At 39.9% G+C, this 25,779-nt stretch overlaps 2 protein-coding genes and 1 pseudogene across 5 annotated transcripts in view; all 3 read right to left on the bottom strand.

The window, feature by feature from the left end:
* ANKRD42 (ankyrin repeat domain 42) overlaps positions 1–25,779 on the bottom strand; it is an 88,783-nt gene that overhangs the window by 48,792 nt on the left and 14,212 nt on the right. For 3 of the 4 annotated variants that reach the window (XM_055355595.2, XM_055355596.2, XM_063710717.1), the window contains exons 4-7: positions 23,267–23,386; positions 22,240–22,375; positions 8,767–8,967; positions 5,986–6,111 (exon numbers count right to left, since the gene is read on the bottom strand). In XM_055355595.2, coding sequence (XP_055211570.1) covers positions 5,986–6,111; positions 8,767–8,967; positions 22,240–22,375; positions 23,267–23,386 — 583 coding nt within the window. Of the gene's footprint in view, positions 1–5,985; positions 6,112–8,766; positions 8,968–18,471; positions 21,020–22,239; positions 22,376–23,266; positions 23,387–25,779 lie in introns of those variants that run through there. The other variant, XM_019036909.4, reaches the window with a different exon arrangement.
* On the bottom strand, positions 18,472–20,668 carry LOC129525402 (large ribosomal subunit protein eL32-like; annotated as a pseudogene).
* On the bottom strand, positions 23,955–24,446 carry LOC109028877 (cyclin-dependent kinases regulatory subunit 1-like). The gene has a single exon (XM_055355600.2). The coding sequence runs from the start codon at positions 24,283–24,285 to the stop codon at positions 24,046–24,048; it is 240 nt and encodes a 79-aa protein (XP_055211575.1). The 5' UTR covers positions 24,286–24,446; the 3' UTR covers positions 23,955–24,045.

Genomic DNA, 25,779 nt, shown 5'->3' with positions numbered 1-25,779 from the left:
TACTAAAAATACAAAAATCAGTCGGGCGTGATGGCACATGCCTGTAATCCCAGCCACTTGGGAGGCTGAGTCAGGAGAATTGCTTGAACCCGGAAGGTGGAGGTTGCAATGAGCCAAGATGGCACCACTGCACTCCAGCATGGGTGACACAGTGAGACTCCATCTCAAAAACAAAACAAAACAAAATCTAATGATGCATCTTAACAAGAAAACCAAGAGCAAGCCAAACACAAAATTAGTAAAAGAAAAGAAACAATAAAGATCAGAGCAGAAATAAATGAAATTAAAACGAAGAAAACAATACAAAAGATCAACGAAACAAACAGCTGGGCTTTTTTTGAAAAGTTAAACAAAATGGACAAACCTTTATCCAGACTAAGAAAAAAAGAGAGAAGATCCAAATCAATAAAATCAGAAATGAAAATGAGACATTACAACTGATACTGTAGAAATTCAATGGATTATTAGTGGCTACTATGAGTAACTATATACCAATAAATTGGAAAATCTAGAAGAAATAAATTCCTAGACACATACAACCTACCAAGATTGAACCAGGAAGAAACCCAAAGCTTGAACAGACCAATAATGAGTAATGATATCAAAGCCATAATAAAAAGTCTCCCAGTTAAAAAAAAAAAAAAGCCCCAGACCCGATGGCTTCATTGCTGAATTCTATCAAACATTTAAAGAAGAACTAATACCAATCCTACTCAAACTATTCTGAAAAATAGAAGGGAAGGGAATACTTCCAAATCCATTCTACAAGGCCAGTATTACCCTGACTCCAAAATCAGACAAAGACACATCAAAAAATAAAACTACAAGCCAATATCTCTGATGAATATTCATGCAAAAATCATCAACAAAATACTAGCAAACCAAATTCAACAATACATTAGAAAGATCATTTCATCATAACCAAGTGGGATTTACCCCTGCGATATACCGATAATTCAACATATGCAAATCAATCAATATGATACATATCAATAGATTGAAGGATAGAAACCATATATGATCATTTCAATTGATGCTGATAAAAGCACCTGACAAAATTCAACATCTCTTCTTAATGAAAAGCCTCAAAAACTGGGTATAGAAGGGACAAACTCAACATAATAAAAGTCATATATGACAGACCCACAGCTAGTATAATACTGAATATGAAAGCACTTCCTTTAAGACCTGGAACACAAGGATGCCCACTTTCATCTCTATTATTCAACACAGTACTGGAAGTCCCAGCTAGAGCAATCAGACAAGAGAAAGAAACAAAGGGCACCCAAATTGGAATGGAAGAAGTCAAATTATCCTAGTTTACAAATGATATAATCTTATATTTGGAAAAACCTAAAGACCCCACACAAAAAACCTATTAGAATTGATAAGCAAATTCAGTAAAGTTGCAGAACACGAAATCAACTTACAAAAATCAGTAGCATTTCTATATGCCAACAGTGAACAATCCAAAAAGGAAATCAAAATAGTAATCCCATTTATAATAGCCACAAATAAAATTAAATACCTAGGAATTAACCAAAGAAGTAAAGGATTTATATAGGGAAAACTATAAAACACTGATGAAAGAAACTGAAGAGGACATCAAAAAATGGAAAGATATTCCATGTTCATAGACTGGAAGAATCAATATTGTTAAAATGTCCATACTACTCAAAACAATCTACAGATTCATTGCAATCCCTATCTAAATACCAATGACATTCTGCATGGAAACAGAAAAAAAAAAAAAAAGCTAAAATTTATATGGAACCACAAAAGACCCAGAATAGCCAAAGCTATCTTAAGCAAAAAGAATAAAACTGAAGGAATCACATTACCTGATTTCAAATTATACTATAGGGCTATAGTAACCAAACAGCATGATACTGGCATAAAAACAAGACACATAGACCAATAGCTGGGATTACAGGCACACACCATCATGCCCGACTAATAGACCAGAAACAAATCTACACACCTACAGTGAACTCATTTTTGACAAAGATGCCAAGAACATAGAAGAACATACACTGGGTAAAAGACAGTCTCTCCAATAAATAGTGCTGGAAAAAACTGGATATCCATATGCACGAGAAAAAAACTAGACCCCTGTCTCTCACCATATACAAAAATCGAGTCAAAATGGAATAAAGACTTAAATCTAGGACCTCAAACTATGAAACTACTAAAAGAAAACATTGGGGAAACTCTCCAGGACACTGGTCTGGGCAAAAATGTTTTGAGCAATACCCTACAAGCACAGGCAACCAAAGCAAACATGGACAAATGGGATCACATCAAGTTAAAAAGCTTCTGCACAGCAAAGGAAACAAAGTGAAGAGACAACCCACAGAATGAGAGAAAATATTTGCAAACTACCCACCTGACAAAGGATTAATAACCAAAATACATAAGAAACTCAAACAACTCTATAGGAAAAACTCTAATAATCTGATTTTTAAATGGGCAAAAGATCTGAACAGACATTTCTCAAAAGAAGACATACAAATGGCAAACAAATATATGAAAAGGTACTCAACATCATGGATCGTCAAATAAATGCAAATCAAAAGTACAAATAAGATATCACCTCCCCCCAGTTAAAATGACTTACATCCAAAAGACAGGCAATAACGAATGCTGGTGAGGATGTGGAGAAAAGGGAGCCCTCGTATACTGTTGGTGAGAATGTAAATTTGTATAACCACTATGAAGAACAGTTTGTAGGTTCCTCAAAAAACTAAAAATAGAGCTACCACACAATCCAGCTATCCCACTGCTGGCTATATGCCCAAAAGAAAGGAAATAGGTATATCAAAGAGACATCTTCACTCCTATGTTTGTTGCAGCATTGTTCACAATAGCTAAGATGTGGAAGCAATCTAAGTGTCCACCAGCAGATAAATGGATAAAGAAAATGTGGTACATATACACAATGCAGTACTAATCCGCCATAAAAAAGAATAAGATCAGCTGGGCGCAGTGTTTCACACCTGTAATACCAGCACTTTGGGAGGCCGAGGTGGGCGGATCACGAGGTCAGGAAAACGAGACCATCCTGGCTAACACAGTGAAACCCCGTCTCTACTAAAAATACAAAAAATTAGCCGGGCATGGTGGCATACACCTGTAGTCCCAGCTACTCGGGAGGCTGAGGCAGGAGAATCGCTTGAACCCAGGAGAAATAGGTTGCAGTGAGCAGAGATCGCGCCACTGCACTCCAGCCTGGGCGACCGAGTGAGACTCCGTCTCAAAAAAAAAAAAAAAAAAAAAGAATAAGATCTTGTCATTTGCAACAACATGGATAGAACTGGAGATCATCATGTTAGGTGAAATAAGCCAGGCACACAAAGACAAACTTTGCATGTTCTCACCTATTTGTGGGATCTAAAAATCAAAAAAATTGATCTCACGGACACAAAGAGTAGAAGGATGGTTACCAGAGGCTGGGAAAGGTAGTAGGGGAGTCAGAGGGAGGTAAGGATGGTTAAAGGGTACCAAAAATAGAAAGCATGGGACTGGACGCAGTGGCTCATGCCTGTAATCCTAGCACTTTGGAAGACCAAGGCTGGCGGATCACCTGAGTCAGGAGCTCGAGGCCAGCCTGGGCAACATGGCAAAACTCTGTCTCTACAAACAATACAAAAAATTAGCCAGGCATAGTAGCATGTGCCTGTAGTCCCAGCTACTCAGGAGGCTGAAGTGAGAGGATCCCCCGAGCCCAGGAGGTCAAGGCTGCAGTGAGTCGTGATCACCCCATTGCATTCAAGCCTGGGCAACAGAGTGAGACTATCTGATAGCACAACAGGGTGACTATAGTCAATAATAACTTAATTGTACATTTTTAAACAACTAAAAGAAGGTAACTGGATTGTTTATAACACAAAGGATAAATGCTTGAGGGGATGGATACCCCATTCTCCATGATGTGAATATTTCACATTCCATGTCTGTATCAAAACATCTCACATACCCCATAAACATATACACCTACTATGTACCCACAAAAACTAAAAAGAAAAAAAGAAAAGGTAAATGTCCCCCAACAATGCTCTTTTCCAGCTGTAGAGACTTATAATCCCCCTCCACCACACCATCTGATCCACTCTTAGCCCTAGGAGTCCTTGATGGATGGACTCACGAAAAGAGGGTGAAGAGCAAACTCTTTTGGCTCCTCATCACTTTCACCTTCCCACCTTCCAACATCTATATTAAAAACACCTTGTTGTTGTAGAACAGTCTCTTTAGAACCTGCTTCCAGATCCCTCATTTCTCTCTCAGTTCAAGTGGTGAAGAAATGACTAGGACAGGCTGAAAACTAGCCATCAATGAAACTTAATTTACTGTTCCCACAAAGATGTACTATGAGCACCATGAGTGAGCCTATCTTTTGCTACTGTGTCTAAATGACACCCCCACACACGCGCATTAGCAATAAAAAACATACGTAGGTTATGAAATGGGGGCTATAAAATGGATGTGTTATAGGAGGAATTGTGTTCCCCTCAAAATTCATATGTTGAAGTCCTAACCTCCAGTACCTCAGAATCCAACTGTATTTGGAGATAGGGCCTTTAAAGTGGTAACTAAAGAAAAATAAGGTGATATGGGTGGGCCCTAATCCAATTTGACTAATTTACTTACAAGAGGAGGACATCAGGACACAAATATGGTCATGCACAGAGGAAAGACTATGTGAGGGTATAGCAAGAAGGCAGCAGGTCATCTATAAGCCAAAGAGAGAAGCCTCAAAAAAAACCAAACCTGCTGCCACCTTCATCTCAGACTTCTAGCCTCCAGAACTCTGAGAAAATAAATTTATGTTGCTTAAGCCATCCAGTCTGCAGCATTTTGTTATATCAGCCCTAGTAAACTCATACAGTGGCTTTGCTCCAAGAAACCACATTAAAAAAAAAAAAAAAAAAACTTTAGGTACATGTTAAGCCTCCTCCCCATTCACATATCTCACACTAGAGAGTTTAACTCCTGGATGGCCAGCAGAAATGGATGGAGTGAGATACTCCAAATCTAGGGCACAGAGCTCACCAATCTGTGGACCTCTCTCTGTGTAGGAGAAAACATCCTTTGCATCCCATCTCTTCTCATTTCCCTTGCTTATAAAACCATTGGTACACATAGCACTTAGATTCTATACTTTGAGATACATTATGGATTAAACAAAGTAAGCTAAAAACCTAACCAATGGGAACATAATATATGATCTGAGGACTGCCAGAAGAAGTATTTGTGAAATAAAGTCCAATTCAAACACATAATTATATTAATAAGCCTACTATCATTTTACTCTAAGAGTTTAGTAAGAATCACCTGCCATCAGGCCAGGCATGGTGGCTCACGCCTGTAATCCTGCACTTTAGGAGGCCAAGGCGAGTGGATCATTTGAGGCCAGGAGTTCAAGATCAGCCTGGCCAACATGGTGAAACCCCATCTCTATTAAAAAGACAAAAAAATTAGCCGGGTGTGGTGGCACATGCCTATAATCCCAGCTACTCGGGAGGCTGAGCTTGGGAGTATGACTTGAGCCCAGGAGGTCTCCACCTGCACTCCAACCTGGGTGACAGAACCAGACCCAGTCTAAAAAAAAAAAAAAAAAAAAAAAAAAGAGAGAGAGAGGGATGATTTCTATTTTAGTATGAATTAATAGGTCATTTTAAAAATGTTATCCTAAGAAACTTCTCTAGCAGTACATTTCACATCTTAACTAACATGACAATGTCACTATAGAAATTTTATTGGAATTACCCTTGAATAAGATAATGCATGAATATCTGGCATCATAAAAGAAACATTACACTTGAACTGAAAATTAGGCATTCTATATACCATACAAGATAGACTGATATCTGCTAGGGTATCAGAAAAAAGTTTCATGTTTCATGTGTTTCTGATTGATAATTACTTTAAAAGATGAATAGCTCAGCAGCTATTGTATCCGAACTGAAAGGAGGAATCATAACTCACCTTTATGCATAGGAGTTGATCCATTATCAGCACGCTCATTAATATTGATTACTCCATCTTCTACTAATTTCTTAAGCATCCCCAAATCACCCTTAAAGGCAGCCACATGACCTGGAAATGCTAAAGCTATGAATAAAAAAATTCAGCATTTCAATAAACATAAGAGTTTATTCTTTTCCCTGTCTTAAGCTGTCATATATTTCAGGTTTCAATATTTTCTCAAATATAAGGCTGTTGTAATCGGATGAGTTCAGTTGATGACTACCAGTAAAAAGAGAATTATAAAATGAGATTATTACTAATCATTCTACTCCTTTTCCCCTCAGGACTTCAAACATGCCAGAAGTATTGTACCAGGACAATTTTTAGCCATACTCTCTTTCTCTCTCATACCACCACAAAACACAGGGGATGGTCATTTAAAACCCTTTGTATAAAGACACACTTAGAAGCCAGGCGCGGTGGCTCACGCCTGTAATCCCAGCACTTTGGGAGGCTGAGGTGGGTGAATCATTTGAGGTCACGAGTTCAAGACCAGCCTGGCCAACATGGTGAAACCCTGTCTCTACTAAAAATACAAAACTTAGCCGGGTGTGGTGGCTCACGCCTGTAATCACAGCTACTCAGGAGGCTGAGGCAGGAGAATCACTTGAACCTGGGAGGTGGAGGTTGCAGTGAGCCGAGAGTGAGATTCCATCTCAAAATAAATAAATAAATAAAGACACACTTGTTCTCATGGCCTGCAGTTGCACAGACCTCTCCTTCTCTGCTTACAAGATAGTGAAAACAGCAAAATAGACTAGAAGCAAATAAGAAGTCTGTATGTGCACACACACACAGAGTCATCCCTTGGAATCCTAAGGGTTCCAGGACCCCCAAAGATACCAAAATCTGTGGATGCCCAAGTCCCTTATATAAAATGGTATAATATTTGCATATAAACCTATGCACATCCTCCCTCCCATATACTTTAAATAATCTCTAGGTTACTCACAATACCTAATACAATAGAAATGCTATGTAAATAGTTGTCATACTGTTTTGTTTTGTTTTGTTTAGAGGCAGGGTCTCACTTTGTCACTGAGGTGTGGTCACAGCTCACTGTAACTTTGAACTCCTGGGTTCAAGCAATCCTCCCACCTCAGCCTCCCGGGTAGCTAGGATTACAGGGATGCACCATCATGCCCTACTCTTGCTGGTCTTTATTGTATTCTGTCTTACTGATCTGTATGTCTGTTTGCCATTACTACACACTGCCTTGATTACCACAGCATTATAGTAAAAGTCTTAAAATCAAGTAGTGTAAGTCCTTCCAACTTTGTTATTTTAAAAATATTCTTTGGCTATTCTAGGTTGTTTCTTTCCATATGTAAAAATGAGAATAGCTACATTTCAGATGCGTTGAGAGGGTTAAATTATGAATTCTTTGGTAACCAAGTATCAAGAAGATCTTATTTTAAAAAAAGACAAAATGATGCAATCCTTACAAGTGCTTACTATCATGTCTGGCATTTTTAGTAAGGACTCAGTTTATGTAGTTACTATCATTAAAGACATTTTATTAAGCATCAACTATATGCTAGGGATCAGGTTAGGTACTTCCAGTTGTGTGTGTGTGTGTGTGTGTGTGTGTGTGTGTATGTGTACATATGTATGTGTATAGATGTACAGCTGGCCCTCCATACCTGCAAGTTCCACATCTGCAGATTGAACAGATGGAAAATATTTGAAGGAGAAACAAATAAAAATAACAATACAACAATAACAAATAAGGCACATAAAGAACAATACAGGCTGGATGCAGTGGCCCATGCCTGTAATCCCAGTGCTTTGCGGGGAGGCTGGGGCAGGAGGATCACTTGAGGCCAGGAGTTTGAGACCAGCCTGGGAAACATAGTGAGACCCCAACTCATATATATAACTAAAATATAAAACCACAGAATGGAATGAAAAATCTAAAATAATAGTTTACCCTTGAGGAGGAAGAAAAGGTAATGGTATTAGGGAGAGAGATCCAAAGGGCTTCAACTCTATTTTATTCTTTTTTTTTTCCAGGATAGAGTTTCGCTCTTGCTGCCCAGGATGGAATGCAATTGCATGATCTCAGCTCACCACAACCTCCACCTCCCAGGTTCAGGTGATTCTCCTGCCTGAACCTCCCGAGTAGCTGGGATTACAGGTGTGAGCCACCGCATCTGGCCTCTATATTTTATTCTTAAATTTAGTGATTCACTGCTCATTATGTTAATCTTTTTTTTTTTTTTTTTTTGAGACAGGGTCTCATTTTGTCACCCAGGCTGGAGTGCACAGGTACAATCACCGTTCACTGTAGCCTTGACTTCCTGGGCTCAATCCATCCTCCCACCTCGGCCTCCCAAGTAGCTGGGATTACAGGCATGCCTCCACATACAGCTAATTTCTGTATTTTTTGTAGAGATAGGGTTTTACTATATTTCCCAAGTTGGTCTCAAACTTCTGGGCTCAAGCAGTCCACTCACCTCAGACTCCCGAAGTTCTGGGATTACCGGCATGTGCCACTGCAACCAACCTCTACACATTTTTGTCTAAAATATTTCATAGTAAAGAATCTAGATGAATGTATAGACAACGATATGTAATAAATTTTAATATGTTATATATTAAACATGTTTATATTTTTACATATAACATATATAACATTTGCCTTATATCTTCTTTTCCTATTTCATTGATTCTACTCATTATATTATCATCATCATCATCATCACATTATATGCTAGAACATATAACTTAATTACTTACTTTCCTGATCCTCTAGGTCTTTTCCTTCATACTCAGCCCCCTGGATAAACTGTAAAATGTTCTGCTTGAAGAACCTCTGGGCCAAATCCAATACATTTTCTCCATTATCATTGAAAGCTTTTAAAACTTGCGTCGCACTGCTCATTCTACTGACTAGGAATTTGAAACAGTGAAGGTGGCCTTCCATGGCTGCTAAGTGAACTAGAGGAAAGGAAAAAAAAATTAATTTAATTTTTATTTTTTAAAATTTTTATGTATGTATGTATGTATTTAGAGACAAGATCTTGCTCTGTAACCCAGGCTGGAGTGCAGTGGCACAATCATAGCTCATTATAGCCTCCAACTCCTGGGCTTAAGTGATTCCCCCCACCTCATCCTCCCAAGTAGCTGGGAGTACAGGCAGGAGCTACCATGCCTGGCAGAATTTATTTTTTAAATTGAAACTAAAATAACTTGAAAAAAGAAATAACACATTAGCTCTGCTCCTCATAGGGAGATGACTATCCCTGCCCCAAATGACAGGAACACGGAGAAGAGACCTTTTTCCCAGCCTGCATTTCTTTACACAGTCAGCCTTCTAGTCACTTCAAAGCAGTGAGTAAATGGTTGAATAGTTACACTTACCATGAGTCTATAGAGACCAGATGAGGGTCACCGAAGAGCAGGCCCAGAAAGTTATCTTAGAAAGTGAAATCCCAATTATGCAGTTTATAATTACATGATAAAATGCTTATTATGTAAGTAAAATAAATAAGTAAAATTTAATATTTTGGGAAGAAGTGGAAGAAATAAACCAGTAGTCACTCTGCAAATAGGAATATTATAATATTTTATCACTATGCATTTGTCACTTTTCTATAATAATTTATTCTTTTTATTATAAACAAGAAGAATGGATTGAAATGCAGACTAGGTATATACACTGACTTCAACATTTATAGCCTTTCAGGAAATAACAGAAAAGGTATTTTTTAAAGCTATAAAAAACTAAAGAAAAAAACAAGAATGCCATGAACAGAGAAGAAATTTTAAGGAATCCCTGAAAGAAAGTATATTGGATGAGACTCAGGGACAGCCATAACCTAAAACTTCATGGAAAAAAAAAAAAAAAGGAATGAATCTGGAGTTGTTACAAGCTTTGAGGCAATGATTACAAAGACCAAGACAGTCTTTCCACTTAAGAAATGACCGCTTGGGAAATAAGCCCAATTCACATATCTTGCTTATGGAGAGGCAGGGTAATGTCCAAGTGGCCAGTAAAATTCAGGTGAAACAAGAAGTCCCAGAAAAGAAGTCCAGATAAGACAAGTTGCTGGCACATATCAATCTATCCTCCCTCAGCTGCCCCTCACACTAGGCCCTGCCCCCCTGAAACTTCAGATTCCTCTAACTGCTTACTCATTATTTACACTTAAAAGTCTTATAAGCATTTCTAACATATGTCAAAAGTTGAGCTCCTTAGCCTCCTCACACACATTTACCTTATATTATCTCCCCATCTCGGTTAATGGAAGTTCTCTCCACACTGTTCAGGCCCATAAGCCTTGGAGCCATCCTTGACTCCCCTTTCCATTACTCCCCACATCTAATCCATCAACAAATTTTACTGGCTCCTTCAAAATATATACAGAACCTGATTACTTCTCACTACCTTTGCTGCCTGTATACTGGCCAACCGAAATAGCAGCCTGAATTATTGCATCAGGTTCCCAACTACTCTCCCTATTTCTTACGCATGCCACTACCGCACTCTCAACTGCAGTCTATTATAAACACAACAGCAAAATGATCCTTTTATTTTTGTTTTGAGACAGGGTCTTGCTCTGTTGCACAGGCTGGAGTGCAGTGGCGCAATCTTGGCTCACTGAAACCTCCACCTCCCGGGTTCAAGCGATTCTGGTGCCTCAGCCTCCCAAGTAGCTGGGATTACAGGTGTGTGCCACTACGCCCAGCAATTTTTTGTATTTTTAGTAGAGACGGGGTTTCACCATGTTGGCCAGGCTGGTCTCGATCTCCTGGCCTCAAGCAATGCACCCGCCCTTGGCCTCCCAAACTACTGGGACTATAAGCATGGGCCACCATGCCCAGCCCAAAATGATCCCTTTAAACACGGGTCAGATCATGTCACTCCTGTGATCAAAACCCTCCAATAAAGCTGGGCATGGTGGCACATGCATATAGTCCTAGGTATTCAAGAGGCTGAGGCAGAAGGTTTGCTTGAGCCCAGAAGTTCGAGTCCAGATTGGGCAAAATAATGAGAAAGACAGGAAAGAAGGAAAGAAAAAACAAACAAACCCTCTAATGGCTCCTCTTACTTCTCCAACCATAACATCTAATACTCACCCCCTCGCTTCTGTTGGAACTTACTGACTTACTATTACTCATACACACCATGCACATCCCTGCCTCAGGAGACTTACACTTGCTGTTACCTCTACCTGAAATGTTCTTCCTCCGGGATATCCACAAAATCTGCTTCCTCAACTCCTTCAGGTGTTTATCCAATTGTCACTTCCTCAGTGAAGGCTTTCTTGATGACTTATTTCAAATTTCATGCCCTCTAACACTCTCTACTCTCCTTTCCTACTTTACATTTATCTAAACACATATCCCTATATAATATATATTTTGCTCATTTATTTAGATGATTACCTGTCTCTCCCCTCAGCACCACATGTAGGCAGGACTTTGTCTTTTATTTGCTGTAATATCTCCAGCACCCCAAATAACTAACACATAGTATGTGCTCAATAAATGTATGTCAAATTAATAAAAATTTTTGAGAGGGTTTCTAGTTCCAAAATGGCCCTGAAGAAGCAAGCTAGTTTCACGCTCTACTAAAGAAAACAAAAACAAATACACAGCACTGAGATTATCACTAGCAATAGCCCAGAATTCAAATATGAGGATGAGACAGGTCCTGGGGCCACAGTCAAGTGAAAAAACTCTGAGCAGACAGTAAGAGAATTGGACTTCCATATCCAAGACAGGCCTCCCCCAATTCTGCCCAGCACAAAGTTCATGGAAATTTCTCCCAACTCACAGTTTTTGTACTGGAAAAAGTGAAATCAAAGTAAACAAGCAGCTTCCCTACCATCTTGGGCTCCCTGGCAGAAGACCTGTCCCTTCTCAAGCCACAGGAAGCACTGGGAGTGCCTGAAGACAAATATATCCCTGAGGACAGGCAGAGACAAAGGGGAGAGGTAGGACTACCATCCTCAGTCCTGGAAACTCTGCTCTGTAACTAAGCCAAAGGAGACACCAAATCAGAGTGGCTGTTCAGCATCACCATACTAAGGTTCTTTCCACAGGTCCCCTGGGCACAAACTGCTAGCAAGCGTTCCCATACTGCTGAAATATCCCATTTGGGACCTCCCCAGTTTGGAATGGGCTACACTCCAATGGCTTATTTACTAGAGTCAAGGCAAACCTGAGCATAAGGTGCCATTTAGGGCCAAAAAGGAGGCAGAGACCTACCTGGAAAAAGAAAGAAAATCAACAAAAAAATTACAAAGAATCTCTATACAAACATACCCCATAAAAACCAAAAGAAGCGAGACAGAGAAGACTGGAAAAACTAATCCCTCAATGCAAAGACATAGATGTACATCCATAAGAAATCATAGCAAACAGGGAAACACAACCTACCCAAACAGACAAAGCAATAAACTACTGACTGACTCTAACAAGATGGCAATATGTGAGTTCTCAAAGAATTCAAAATAGCAGTTTTAAGGAAACTTAGTGATCTCAAAGAAACATAGAAAAACAATTCAGAAATTGATCACATAAATTTAAAAAAAATATTTTAAATAATTTTTAAAATCAAACAGAAATTTTAAAATTGAGAAACATATTTGCCAAACTAACAAATTCATTAGAGGCTCTCAATAACAGAATGGATCAAGCAGAGGAAAGAATCAGTGAGCTCAAAAATAGGCTATTTGAAAATACCCAGTCATAGGAGAAAAAAAAAAATGGAAAGAAATGAAAATCACCTACAAGAAACAGAAAATCATCTCAAAAGACCAAATCTAAGAATTACTGGTGTTCAAGAGAAAGTGAGCAAGAACAAGTGGTAGAAAGCTTATCCAAAGAAATAATAACAGAAAACTTTCCAAAACTTGAGATAAATATAAATATCCAGAAATAGTAAGGTCTCAGAACACCAAACAGATTCAACCCTAGTAAGACCACCCAAGGCATATAATAATCAAACTCTCGAAGGTCAAAGACAAAGGAAGGATCTTAAAAGCAGAAACAATAAAGAAACAAATAACATATAAAGGTGCCCCAGTTTGTCTGGCAAAAAAAACTTCTCAAGAAAAACCACACAGGCTAGGAAGGAACAAGGCATTTTCAAAGTGCTGAAAGGAAACAAAACAAAACAAAACCCTGCCATCCAAGAATCCAGCAAAGCTTCTTCAACTATAAAGAAGACAGAAGGGCTACCCATTCGGGACCCCTTCCACGCCATGGAAGCTTTGTACTTTCACTCTGCTCAATAAAGCCTATAGCTTTTTCTATCGGTCCGTGACTCACCGCAGTCAGCCACCACACCAATTCTTTGACAATGGCTAGGTAAGAACCTTAGGCATTACATTTTGGCGAGCCTGCCAGGAGTGTCCAGGAAAGGCATCTAGATCGTCACGTGGTGAATACAATCGGACCTCTTTCACTTGCTATTCTGTCCTGTCCTTCCTTAGAATTCAGAGGCTAAACCGGGCACCTGTCAGCCACTTAAAGGCAATTAGCACAGCCGCCAGACTAAAGACACAGGTGTCAGGCTGTCTGGAAAAGGGCTCTCTAACAACCCCCGACCCTTCGGGGTTGGGCGCTTTAGTTGGCCTGGAACCAGTTCCAACTCTTTCACTTTCCGTGGTGGTCCCAAAGTACACCTGGGAGTGCTCAGCGGACGTCTTAGTCTCCCAGATATCCTGGTTGAGACAATGGTCACACCAGAGGCTCCCCCTGCATGGGTTACTGAGTGTGAGACAGCCACATCTTCTGACTCCTGCCTCCTGGATGCTAGTATCTGCCGGCTAGACTTCTTTCCTCATATTGCAAGCAAGGTTATTCCCGCTAGGCAGGATCAAGACTCCCTATTTAGAAGTCTTGAATTCTTGGAGTGGCACCCGGAAGATCTCTGTTCATGGTGCCCTCCAGGGTTTAGGCAAGTGTCACCATTTGATGGCCATTTTGAAGGGCCAGTTCCCTACCATAGTGTATGGTCCCCCACATCCGGACAATTTAAAGACAGGTAATTTTCATGTGGATAGTAGAAGTCTTAGGGCATTTCCTCCATTGCTCCCCAGATAAACTTTCCCCTTCCTTGGGGCCTCTCAAGTACAATCTGTGGTGCATAGGCACAGGTCTTAAAGCCATTGAATTGTTGTTTCAACCATTCAATAATTGGTATTGGAGGGAAGAAAATATAGTCAGTTGGGACACAGGATACTGGTACCGCCTTGAGAGAGGGGCTTACTCCTTTGATGGCAAGTGGGGACAGAGGCTAAAGTACAGCAGCTGTTCTCTTGGCCCTGGCCTAAAGGACATCCACCACCCCCTTTAAACTTACTATACGCCTCCTGTCACTAATTCAGAGATTTCTCCTTGAAAGACGGTTTTATGGCCAGGACCACATAAATTGGTCCTTAGCATGCAAGCATCAGTGGTGCCCCCGACCCAGGCCTTGCCGCCCTGGAATAGGTAAGACGCATTGGCAGAAGAACCACAATAAATTCAACAGTCCTTGTGCCCCATTTAGTGGTCAACAGGCACATGGCAGGGGCAAGGGAAGTTTCCATCCCGCTGGTAAGCATGGTTAAATCCGGTAGATGGAAAACTCAGGAAAAGCAGCCATGAGCTTTGAATACAATTGGACCTGACCCTTAGGGGATGCCTTTAGGGAAGACGAGTCCCAGGACTAACCAGAGGTGCAGACATCCCTGTGTTTAAAATTCCAGATGAGCACCACACCTTCAAAACCAGACACTCCCTTAAGATGTATCCTGAATTACTGGGACAAACTTGACCCTGAAACCTTAAAAAAGAAGCGGCTAATTTTCTTCTGTACCACTGCCTGGCCACAGTATTCCTTACAAAATGGAGAAACTTGGCCCCCTGAGGGAAGTATTAATTGTAACACCCTTCTACAACTAGCTCTTTTCTGTAAACAGGAAGGTAAATGGAGTGAAGTCCCTTATGTACAGGCTTTCTTTGCCCTTCGTGACAATACTGCCTTGTACCAAGCCTGCAAGCTTTGCCCAAATGACAGAGGCCCACAATTACCTCCATACTCAGGGCCTCTTCCCTCAGCCCCACTCTCCTCCCCCACTGACTCTCCTTCATCCAGCCCCACCGAAGTGTTAAAGGCACCCCAGAAAGAGAACATGAACTCTGCAAGCCAGGCACCCAAACTATGTCCCTCACAAACAGTAGGAGGAGAATTTGGGCCCATTTACTTGCATGCCCCCTTCTCACTCTCAGATTTAAAACAAATAAAGGCAGATTTAGGGAAATTCTCAGATGATCCCTATAACTATACAGATGTTTTACAAGGGTTAGGGCAGTCCTTTGATCTAGCATGGAAGAACATCATGTTGCTCCTTGATGAGACCTTAAGTCCTATTGAAAATGAGGCAGCTTTAGCGGCAGCCCAGCAATTTGGACATTTATGGTATATCAGCCAGGTAAACGATCGAATGACCCTGGAGGAAAAGGAAAAATTCCCCACCGGGCAACAGGCAGTACCCACTGTAGACCCTCATTAGGATACTGACTCAAATCATGGAGATTAGAGCCACAGGCATTTGCTAATTTGCATTTTAGAAGGGTTGAGGAAGACTAGGAAAAAACCTATGAACTACGCAATGTTATCCACAATTACACAGCAAGAAAGAGGAAAACCCCTCTGCTTTTCTAGAAAAGCTAAGGGAGGCCCTAAGAAAGCACACCTCCCTAACTCCAGATTCCCTGGAAGGCCAACTTATTCTAAAGGATAAATATATCACCCAATCAGCGGCTGACATTAGGAGAAAACTCCAAAAGTTTGCCTTAGGCCCAGAAGAAAATTTGGAGGCATTATTAAACCTGGCAACCTCGGTGTTCTGTAACAGGGACCAAGAGGAACAGGCCAAAAGGGAAAAGCAAGATAAGAAAAAGGCTGCAGCCTTAGTCTTGGCTCTCAGACAGGTAGACCCTGGTGGCTCAGAGGGAACCAAAAGAGGAGCAAGCCAATTTCCTAGTAGGGCTTGTTATCAGCGCGGTTTGCAAGGTTACTTAAAAAAAGATTGTCCAACCAGAAACAAACCGCCTCCTCACCCATGTCCAATATGCCAAAGCAATCACTGGAAGGCACACTGCCCCAGAGGACAAAGGCCCTCTGGGCCAGAATCACCCAACCAGATGATTCAGCAACAGGCCTGAGGGTGGCCAGGGCAAGTGCCAGCTCATGCAGTCACCCTCACAGAGCCCCAGGTAAGTTTGACCATTGAGGGCCAGGAAGTGGACTTCCTCCTGGACACTGGCACAGCCTTCTCAGTTTCAATCTCCTGCCTCGGATGACTGTCCTCAAAGTCTGTTACTATCCGACGAATCTTAGGACAGCCTGTAACCAGGTATTACTCTCGCCTGCTCGGTTGCAATTAGGAGACTTTGATCTTTTCACATGCCTTTCTTGTTATGCCCAAAAGTCCCACACCCTTATTAGGGAAGGACATATTAGCCAAAGCTGGGGCTATTATCTACATGAATATAGGGAACAAATTACCAATTTGTTGTCCCCTACTTGAAGAAGGAATCAACTCTGAAGTCTGGGCCTTAGAAGGACAATTCGGAATGATAAAGAATGCCCATCCAATTCAAATCAGGCTAAAAGACCCTACCACTTTTCCTTATCAAAGGCAATATCCCTTAAGGCCTGAAGCTCACAAAAAATTACAAGATATTGTTAGACATTTAAGAGAGGAAAAAGGAGCTTGAACATTCAGTACCCTGGAATATGTTTAACCAATAGATACCTGGGCTCCTCCCCTTTCTAGGCCCTGTGACAGCCATCCTACTATTACTTGCCTTTGGGCCTTGCATTTTTAACCTCCTTGTCAAATTTGTTTCCTCCAGGATCAAGGCCATCAAGCTACAAATGGTCTTACAAATGGAACCTCAAATGAGCTCAACTCACAGCTTCTACCGAGGACCCCCAGATTGACCTGTTGGTCCCCGACTGGCCTAAAAAGTTCCCCTCTGGAGGACACCACAACTGCAGGGCCCCTTCTTCGCCCCTAACCAGCAGGAAGTAGCCAGAACGACTGCCGCCCAGTTCCCAACAGCAGTTGGGGTGTCCTGTTTTAGAGGGGGGACTCAGAGGAGGGGCCAGCTGGGCTTCCTGAGTCAAGTAGTGGCTCAGAAAGATATGAAACTCACTCATTTCCTGCATCAGAACTTACTTCGGTCCTGGATGGATAATATTGAAGATATATGCTTAAAATATGCCTTACACCAAAAAATAAAGAAGACAGAAAGCCTTTCCCAGACAAACAAAAGCTGAGACAATTTACGATCACCAGAACCATCTTATAAGAAATGGTAAAGGGACTTCTTCAATCAGGAAGAAGAAACACTAATGTGCAAATGGAAAACATTTGAAGGTATAAAAATCACTGGTGAAATTAAAAACATGGACAACCCTAGAATACTCCAATAATGTAACTGTGGTGTGCGATAACTCCAGTATGAAGACTAAAAGACAAATCTAACAACAACAATAATAGCTATAGCAACCTGTTAAGAGATAGGAAATACAAAAATATGTAAATAGGTGAGGCACAGTGGCTTACGCCTGTAATCCCAGCACTTTGGGTGGCCAAGGCAGGTGGATCACTTGAGGTCAGGAGTTTGAGACCAGCCTGGCCAACACGGTGAAACCCCATCTCTATGAAAAATACAAAAATTAGCTGGGCATGGGGGTGGGCACCTGTAATCCAGCTACTTGAGAGGCTAAGGCAGGAGAATCTCTTGAACCCAGGAGGAGAATGTTGCAGTGAGCCAAGATCACACCACTGCACTCCAGCCTGGGTAGCAGAGCAAGACTCCATCTGAAAAAAACAAACAAACAACCCCAAAAATATGTAAATAGAAGCAACAAAAAGGCCAAATGTGGGAGAAACAGTTAACATGTAGGGCATTTTGCTTTTTCCTTGTTTCTATTCCTTTCTTTGTGACCTAAGGTAAGTCGTCATCTCTTTAAAATAATCTGTTATATCTATAAAATGTAAGACTCATGGTAACTACAATGCAAAAACCTATATTTACTAAAAAATAAAAAGCAAAAAATTAAAACATACTACCAGAGAAAAATCACTTAACCACAAAGAAAGACAAGAAGAAAGGAATGTAGGAGTTACAAAACCACCACAAAACAAGCAACAAAATGGCAGCTGTAAGTCTTCACCTACCAATAACAACACTGAATGTACATGGACTTAACTCTCCAATTAAAAGGCACAGAGTATAAAGTAACATGACCCAACTATAGGCTGCCTACAAAAAACCCACTTCATCTATAGAAACACACATAGACTAAAAGATACTCCATGCAACTAGAAGCAAAAAAAAAGAACAAGAGTAGCTATATTTATATTAAATAAATTATAAGTTAATTCCACTACTGGGTATATATCCACAAGAAAAAAAAACAATGTATCAAAGAGATAACTGCACTCTCATGTTTATTAACACACTATTCACAATAGCCAAGATATGGAATCAACCTAAGTGCACATCAATGATGAATGGATAAAGAAAATGTAATGTATATTCACAACGAAATATAATTCACACAAAAATGAATGAAATACTGTCACTGCCACAAGATGGATGGAATTGAAGGTCATTATGTTAAGTAAAATAAGTCAAGCACAGAAAGACAAATATTATATGTTTTCATTCATATGTGGGAGCTAAAATACGCTGGTCTCATGAAGATAGAGAGTAGATTGATTGGCGATTACCAAAGGCCAGAAGGGCAGCACGGAGAGAGGAAGAACAGAAGTTGATTAATGGGTATAAATATACAATTGAGTAGAAGAAATAAGATCTAGTGTTTGACAGATCAGTAGGGTGATTATAGTTAACCATAATCTATTGTGTATTTCAAAATAACTAGAAAAAAAAAATTCAAATGTTCCTAGTATAAAAGAAATATTTAAGGGATGGCTACCCCAATTACCTTGATTTGATCTTTATACATTACATGAATGTATCAAATTATCACATGTACACCAAAAATATGTACATTTATCAATAAAAAATAATTTTATGAGAGCGATTTGAACACAAGCAGTCTAGACCTAAGGCCACATTCTTTCTTAACATCTATATTATTATAAATATTCTACCTGGTTATAAATAAAATAATTATACATGTTTAAAGAAACAACTGGATTTTTTAATGACCAGACAAGACTAACAAAAATGATCAAGTATATCTGATAAAGGACAATACAAAAATAAAACTGACCCCTACCTTGTATTACACACGGAAAAGTCAGTTCTAGGAGGATTGGGAATATAAATATGAAAGATAAACAAAATTTCTAACAGATAACATAAAGGAATGTCTTCATGATCACAGAATAGGGAAAGTACAGAAAGGACTAACTACAAAGGAAGAGATTATTAAAATGGACTACGTTAAAATTAAAACCTCTGGCCAAGCGCGGTGGCTCACACCTGTAATCCAGCACTTTGGGAGGCCAAGGTGGGTGGATCACAAGGTCAGGAGTTCAAGACCACCCTGGCCAACATGCTAAAATTCTGTTTCTACTAAAAATACAAAAATTAGCCAGGCGTGGTGGTGCACGCCTGTAATCCCAGCTACTCGGGAGGCTGAGGCAGAAGAATCGCTTGAATCCGGGAGGCAGAGGTTGCAGCGAGCCGAGACTGCACCACTGCACTCCAGCCTGTGCAACAGAGCAAGACTCTATTTCAAAAAAAAAAAAAAATTAAAACCTCATTTATCAAAAAATACCAAAGAATGAAAGAGCAAGCCATGAAGTAGAAAGATTAGAAAGATATTTGCATGAAAAGATATTGGTAATAAACGTAACTGACAAAGGGCTTGTATCTAGAATATATAAAGAACTCCTATGATTCAATAAGAAAAAGACATACTCTAACAGCTAATAGGCAAAAGATTTGAACTCATACATCACACACAAAAAAAACCAAATAGCCTTTAAATGTATGAAATGATGTTCGACATCTTTAGTCATCAGGAAAAATGTAAATTTGAAACTGCAATGAGATACATCCATCAGAAAGACTAAAACTAAAAAAAAAAAAACTAATAATACCATATGTGAAAATGGAGCAATTGAAAGCAGTCTGAAAAAGCGAAGGAAGCCTAACACAAAATAATTTTTTTTGTTGTTTTTTGGTTTTTTGGGTTTTCTTTGCAGTTTTTACAGTTTTATTTAAACACAAAACATGCACATGAGCTGTCTATTCATTTTCTTCACTGCGCAGCCTGGCACTGGGGTTGGTGTGACTCCGATGGCCAGCTGGGCAGCTCTTTCCACGATGGCTTTGCGGTTCTTGGAGGAAACATCTCAGCACAGTAAGATCTGTTGCACATCAGCAGCACTTCCAGCTCCTTGATGTTGTGGACCAGGAACTTCCAGAAGCCAGTAGGCAGCATGTGCTTTGTTTTTTTTGTCGCTCCCACAACCAATGTTGGGCATCAAGATTGGTTCTTGAACCTTCTACAAACCCTGTTGTCAATACCTCTGGGTTTCTGCCAGTTACACTTAATTTTGACATAGCAGTCAGTCTGGTGCCAGAAGAACTTCTTAGTTCTCTTTTTGATGATCCTGGGCTTCACAAGCGGTCTGAGGGTGGCCATGATGCTGAGGAGGAGATGGCTGCCACCTCCGTAGGCAGCGCCGAGAGAGGGGCTTTTTGTTTTTTGAGACTTCAATTTAAATTTTACTTAAAAAAAAAAACTTACAAAATACAAAGTAAAAAGAATGAGAACAAAATAAATTTTCAGATGCACAAAAATTGAAAGAGTTCATACCGAAAGACTTCAATAAATGAACACTGAAAGACGAACTTCAGAAAAAAACAAAATGATCCTGGACAGTAGTGTAAAGATATAGAAAGATGAGGCCATGCAGGTAGGTAGGCGCCAAATTATGTAAGTCCAGCATGCCAAGCCAAGGAATCAGAGGCTCCACAGGGATCTAAGGAGGTTCTAAATAGCAAAGTGATTTGATCAGGCCTGTTCATATTATTCTGCCCTTCCCCTTTGCGTGTTTGTTTCTTTAAGGTATCATTTAAGTATCATTTTCACTCCAATCTCACTGTGATCTATCCTTTAGAATTTCTAGACCACTTTTTAAAGAAGGTGGAGTCTAAGTCTCCACTGGCCACTTTACTGTAGGTTAGACAACTGAAGTAGCAAATTAACCCAAATTAACTAGTATCCTCCATTTATGCAGTAGTGTTTAAAAAATAAAAAAGTTGGGCCAGGCGTGGTGGCTCCTGCCTGCAATCCCAGCACTTTGGGAAGCCAAGGCAGGCAGATCTCTTAGGCCAGGAGTTCGAGACCAGCCTAGCCAACATGGTGAAACTCCATCTCTACTAAAAATACAAAAAGTAGCCAGGCGTGGTGGCAGGTGCCTGAAACCCAGCTACAAAGGACGCTGAGGCATAAGAATCGCTTGAACTGGAAGGCGGAGGTTGCAGTGAGCTGAGAGCACACCACTGCACTCCAGCCTGGGCAACAGAGCAAGACCCTATCTCAAAAAAAAATAAAAAATTTAAAAATAAATAAGTTGTCTATGGGGCAGAGAGAGGTGAAGTTAAAAAATAAAAACACTAAATAGCAGATGAAGGAAAGAGCTGGCAGGAAGAGCAAATCTATGTTTAATTTTGCCAATTTCTCTTTTGCTGATATGGTTCCAGAAAAAAATCAATCAAATGAAAGGTACGTAAGATGGGTGTGATGTAAGATAAAAAATATTCATGTCAACATATATACTACTTCGTTTTGTGAGGGACTAACAAAATAATTGGTTTCAATGTCTTTATTTTTTAAGAGATGGGGTCTTACTTTGTTGCCCAGGCTCACTGAAGTGCAGTGGTGCAATCACAGCTCACTGTAGCCTCAAATCCCTGGGCTCCCAAATCCTCAGCATCCCAAGAAGTTAGACTACAGGCACACACCACAACACCCAGCTTTTTTCTTTCTTTTACTTTTTTTTTTTTTGTAGAGAGTGGGTCTCACTATGTTGCCCAGGCTGGTCTCAAACTCCTGGCCTCAAGTGATCCTCCTGCCTCAGCCTCTCAAAGTGCTGAGATTACAGATGTAAGCCACCACACTCAACCAACAGTTTAAATTTCTTAAACAAGATCAAACATTTAAAAGTTTACATCAATGAAAAACTAAAATATTTGCTTTATTTAAAATACCTGGAAGGTTTCCATTGTAGTCCACATCTTCTATGCTACAACCCCATTTTACAAGAAGTTGCAAGCAGCCAAGCCGCCCATGAAAAGCTGCATAATGCACAGGTCTCCATTCTCTCTTATCAGTCACACTGGGATCCTAGAGGTAACATTCACAAGGACTTAGTTTCTCCCCATTTTGTAGGGGAAACACTAAGCCTAGCAGCTTAATTCTGTAAATAAGAATTGGAGGCTGTTCTTAATACAAGAAGGCAAACACTTAATATAATAGAAAAATGTACTGCAACCACTAATTTGAATATATGAGCTAATAAAATACTAGTAAAATTTTATAAAACAGGCTTTTCAAAAGAACGAGTCACATAAAATAGTTTTTAAAAACGAACTTAACTAGTCATCTTACCAGTCACAGATTCCTGACCAATAAAATGAAAGGGATAGATTGAATGATCAAATACTATCATTGAGAATATAAACAGAGTTAATAAAAAATATTTAATAAGTTTTCACTCTTTCTCAAACTATAGAAACACCAACTCTTACCACAATGTCTTCAATATATGTAGTTCTCTTCTTCTACGTTATTTATTACAACCACTACATAATAAAATTAAATATTGCAATAAACAAAATTTCTGAAGAAATAAATCACTTTCTAAATCAGTATATGAAGTAAGAGTTTCAAAACAAACACATAGGTAGACACACAAAAATTCATAAAGATTTACAATCACCTGGTTAAGATTCGTTTGAAGCTTCGTAATCTAACCAGTTAAACTCTGAACTGGCATGAAGAACCCAAAACCTCTCAAGTACTTTGTAATACTGAATTGGTTTTTGAGGGGGGAAGAGAAGACTTGTCTGAATTATTGCTTCTATGTTTAAAGATAGAAAAGCTAGAGAGAAAAATTAAATTAGTTTCCCAAAGTCATATAAGAGATCTAAAAAGTCAGGAAGAGATAACTAGACTACCAAATGCTATTCCATCTATATTATCATACATTAGCACATATTAACAGGAGTCACTCACCACTCCACTTCGGAGCATTATTTGTAAAGTGAAAGAATGTCCATGAGTTGCAGCAAGATGTAAAGGAGTGCATCCCCGGTCATCCTGGGCTGTCAGATCTGCTCCATTCATTATAAGAGCCTAAAAATAGAGAAATAGGAAAGACTTTACATGAGTATAGATGTTAAACCATAAATGCAGATGCAGATTATACAAAGGCAAGCAATTTATTAATCTATAGCTAAATTCTTATGTATGTTCTTACATATGTGCTACAGGCAAAACGCAAGAAATTCTCAGCTAATGCTAAGAAAATGGTTTTTTTTTTTTAGATTATAAAAACTTCCTATCTAATCAAGGCTTTTAACATGAACAGATTTCTTGAATAAAATGGAAAGTTTCCAGTACACTGAAACGTAAATCCTCAAGTCGCCATACATACAACACCTGGCAAGAAAAAACAAAAACAGCAAGTTTACATGATCCCTGTAACAGCCACAGTCTCAAACTCAGATGCTTCCTCCATCTGCCAAGTGTATTCTGGATACAGACAACATCGTGGCTTCTGGGGTCATATTCAGCTGAGGCTGTGGGTCCCCACAGCACTCATCTGGCTGGGCTATGGTGGTGGTGGCTCCACCCAAGAAGCAAAGCAGTTACCAGCACATTCAAACAGTGCATTGAACATCTTCTAAATATGAAAGTGAGAAACAAGAAGGCAACATAAAATGTTGTCAGAAAGATGTCAGGAAGTAAGGACAGCTGTGTAAAGCTTGAGGCTGAAAAGCAGCTTGCCAGCTTCATTTCTTTGGCTTCTTGGGTAGTGGGCACCGGAACAGCAAAATGTGACGTTCTGGTTCATGGATCATATAATAGACCCATCCCTGACTCTGCTGAACGCCAAGATTCCTCCATTCAGATTCAGACATCAAATGAGTTTTACAGACCAGCTTGGCTATGTCCTTGGGCACCATGACATGTCGATACTCAAACTCCTCGTCCTCGTATTTGTCTGAATAGTGAATTTGTTTGTGCGACATGATCGCTCGGTTTGCTAGCCTGCAGCCCCGCGCTGCCAACCTCCAAGCAACTCCCAGCAGCACGCAATCCCACCCACTTTGGCCTCAAGAAAATGTTTTAACATTGCCTAGAAGACACTTATAATATTGATTTTACATTCTGATTTGAGCATGTATATATAATTTATAAGACACATCTTTCATGAGCACAGATAAATAGCCACTAAGTTAAATTCTTTAATTCTAACCTGATAAAACTGAAATTAAACTTTCACTAATTCAAAAGCAGAATCCTTTGTTAACAGGGTTTTGGACTCAATAAAAGAATTAATTATTAAAGTGACTAGTTCCAAGCTCCAAATCAAGTTTCTAACTACATCTAAAGAGGTTCCATCTGAATTTGCAATTGGCCCAGTTTCTATATACGGGTTATACCATATCCAGAGTAATTGGCTTCAAAGAATTATTAGTCCCGGCCAGGAGCGGTTGCTCATGCCTGTAATCCTGGCACTTTGGGAGGCTGAGGTGGAAGGATCACTTGAGCCCAGGAGTTAGAGACTCTTCTATACTTTACCATTCCTGTAATCTTTTTCTCCAGCCCGCTTTTCAACTGCCTGGGCCCTCTCTACCTGGATGACCTACAGACACATTAAACTCAACGTATGCCAAATTGAACTCAACATCTTTCTTCCCAATCTTCCTTGCTTTTCAGATTTCCCTATTCATTCCATTATAATTATCTGTTATTCTGACTCAAAATTTGAATTTTCACTAAGCTCTGTCAATGTTTGCTTTGCAAGATATCTTGGCTCATTTTCTTTCTTTCCCTCTGCCACCACCTATTTTTACCCTCTCTGGTTAGTGATTACAGCAAAAAATCTCTAACTGATCTTCTTAACTCTTCCTTCATCCTAATAATCCTGGACACACTTTGCTAGAATAATTCCCTGAAATACTCTTTTCATTATCTCATTCCCCGGTTAATGTCCACGTGGATGTTTATGTGTACGTATAAATATATATACAAACATATTCACACACACACACACACACAAACACACACACAATGTATATAAAAACTCTCTTTTCTCAGCCGGATGCCGTGGCTCATGCCTGTAATCCCAGCATTTTGGGAGGCCAAGGTAGGAGGACCACTTGAGCCCAGGAGTTCAAGACCTGCCTAGGCAACATAGGGAGACCCCCCCACAGACATCTCTACAAAAAAAATCAGCCAGGCGAGGTGATGCATGTTGGTGGTCTCAGTTACTTGGGAGGCTGAGGTGGGAGGATCACTTGGGCCCAGGAGGTTGATGCTGCAGTGAGTCATGACCAGGGCACTGCACTCCAGCCAGGGTGACAGAGCAAGACCCTGTCTCAAAAAACAAAAACAAAAACAAAACCTCTCTTTTCTTTCCAGGTAATCACAGGGTTGAGGAGGGGAGAAAAAAACTCTCTTTCTATACAAATGAATCCAAAATCTTCATTATATTACTGAGGCACTTTACAAAACTGGTC

The sequence above is a fragment of the Gorilla gorilla genome, chromosome 9 (genome assembly GCF_029281585.2).
Source record: "Gorilla gorilla gorilla isolate KB3781 chromosome 9, NHGRI_mGorGor1-v2.1_pri, whole genome shotgun sequence".
NCBI lineage: Eukaryota > Metazoa > Chordata > Mammalia > Primates > Hominidae > Gorilla > Gorilla gorilla.
The sequence above is the reverse complement of the archived record's forward strand: the minus strand, read 5'-3'. Positions and strand labels throughout refer to the sequence as shown.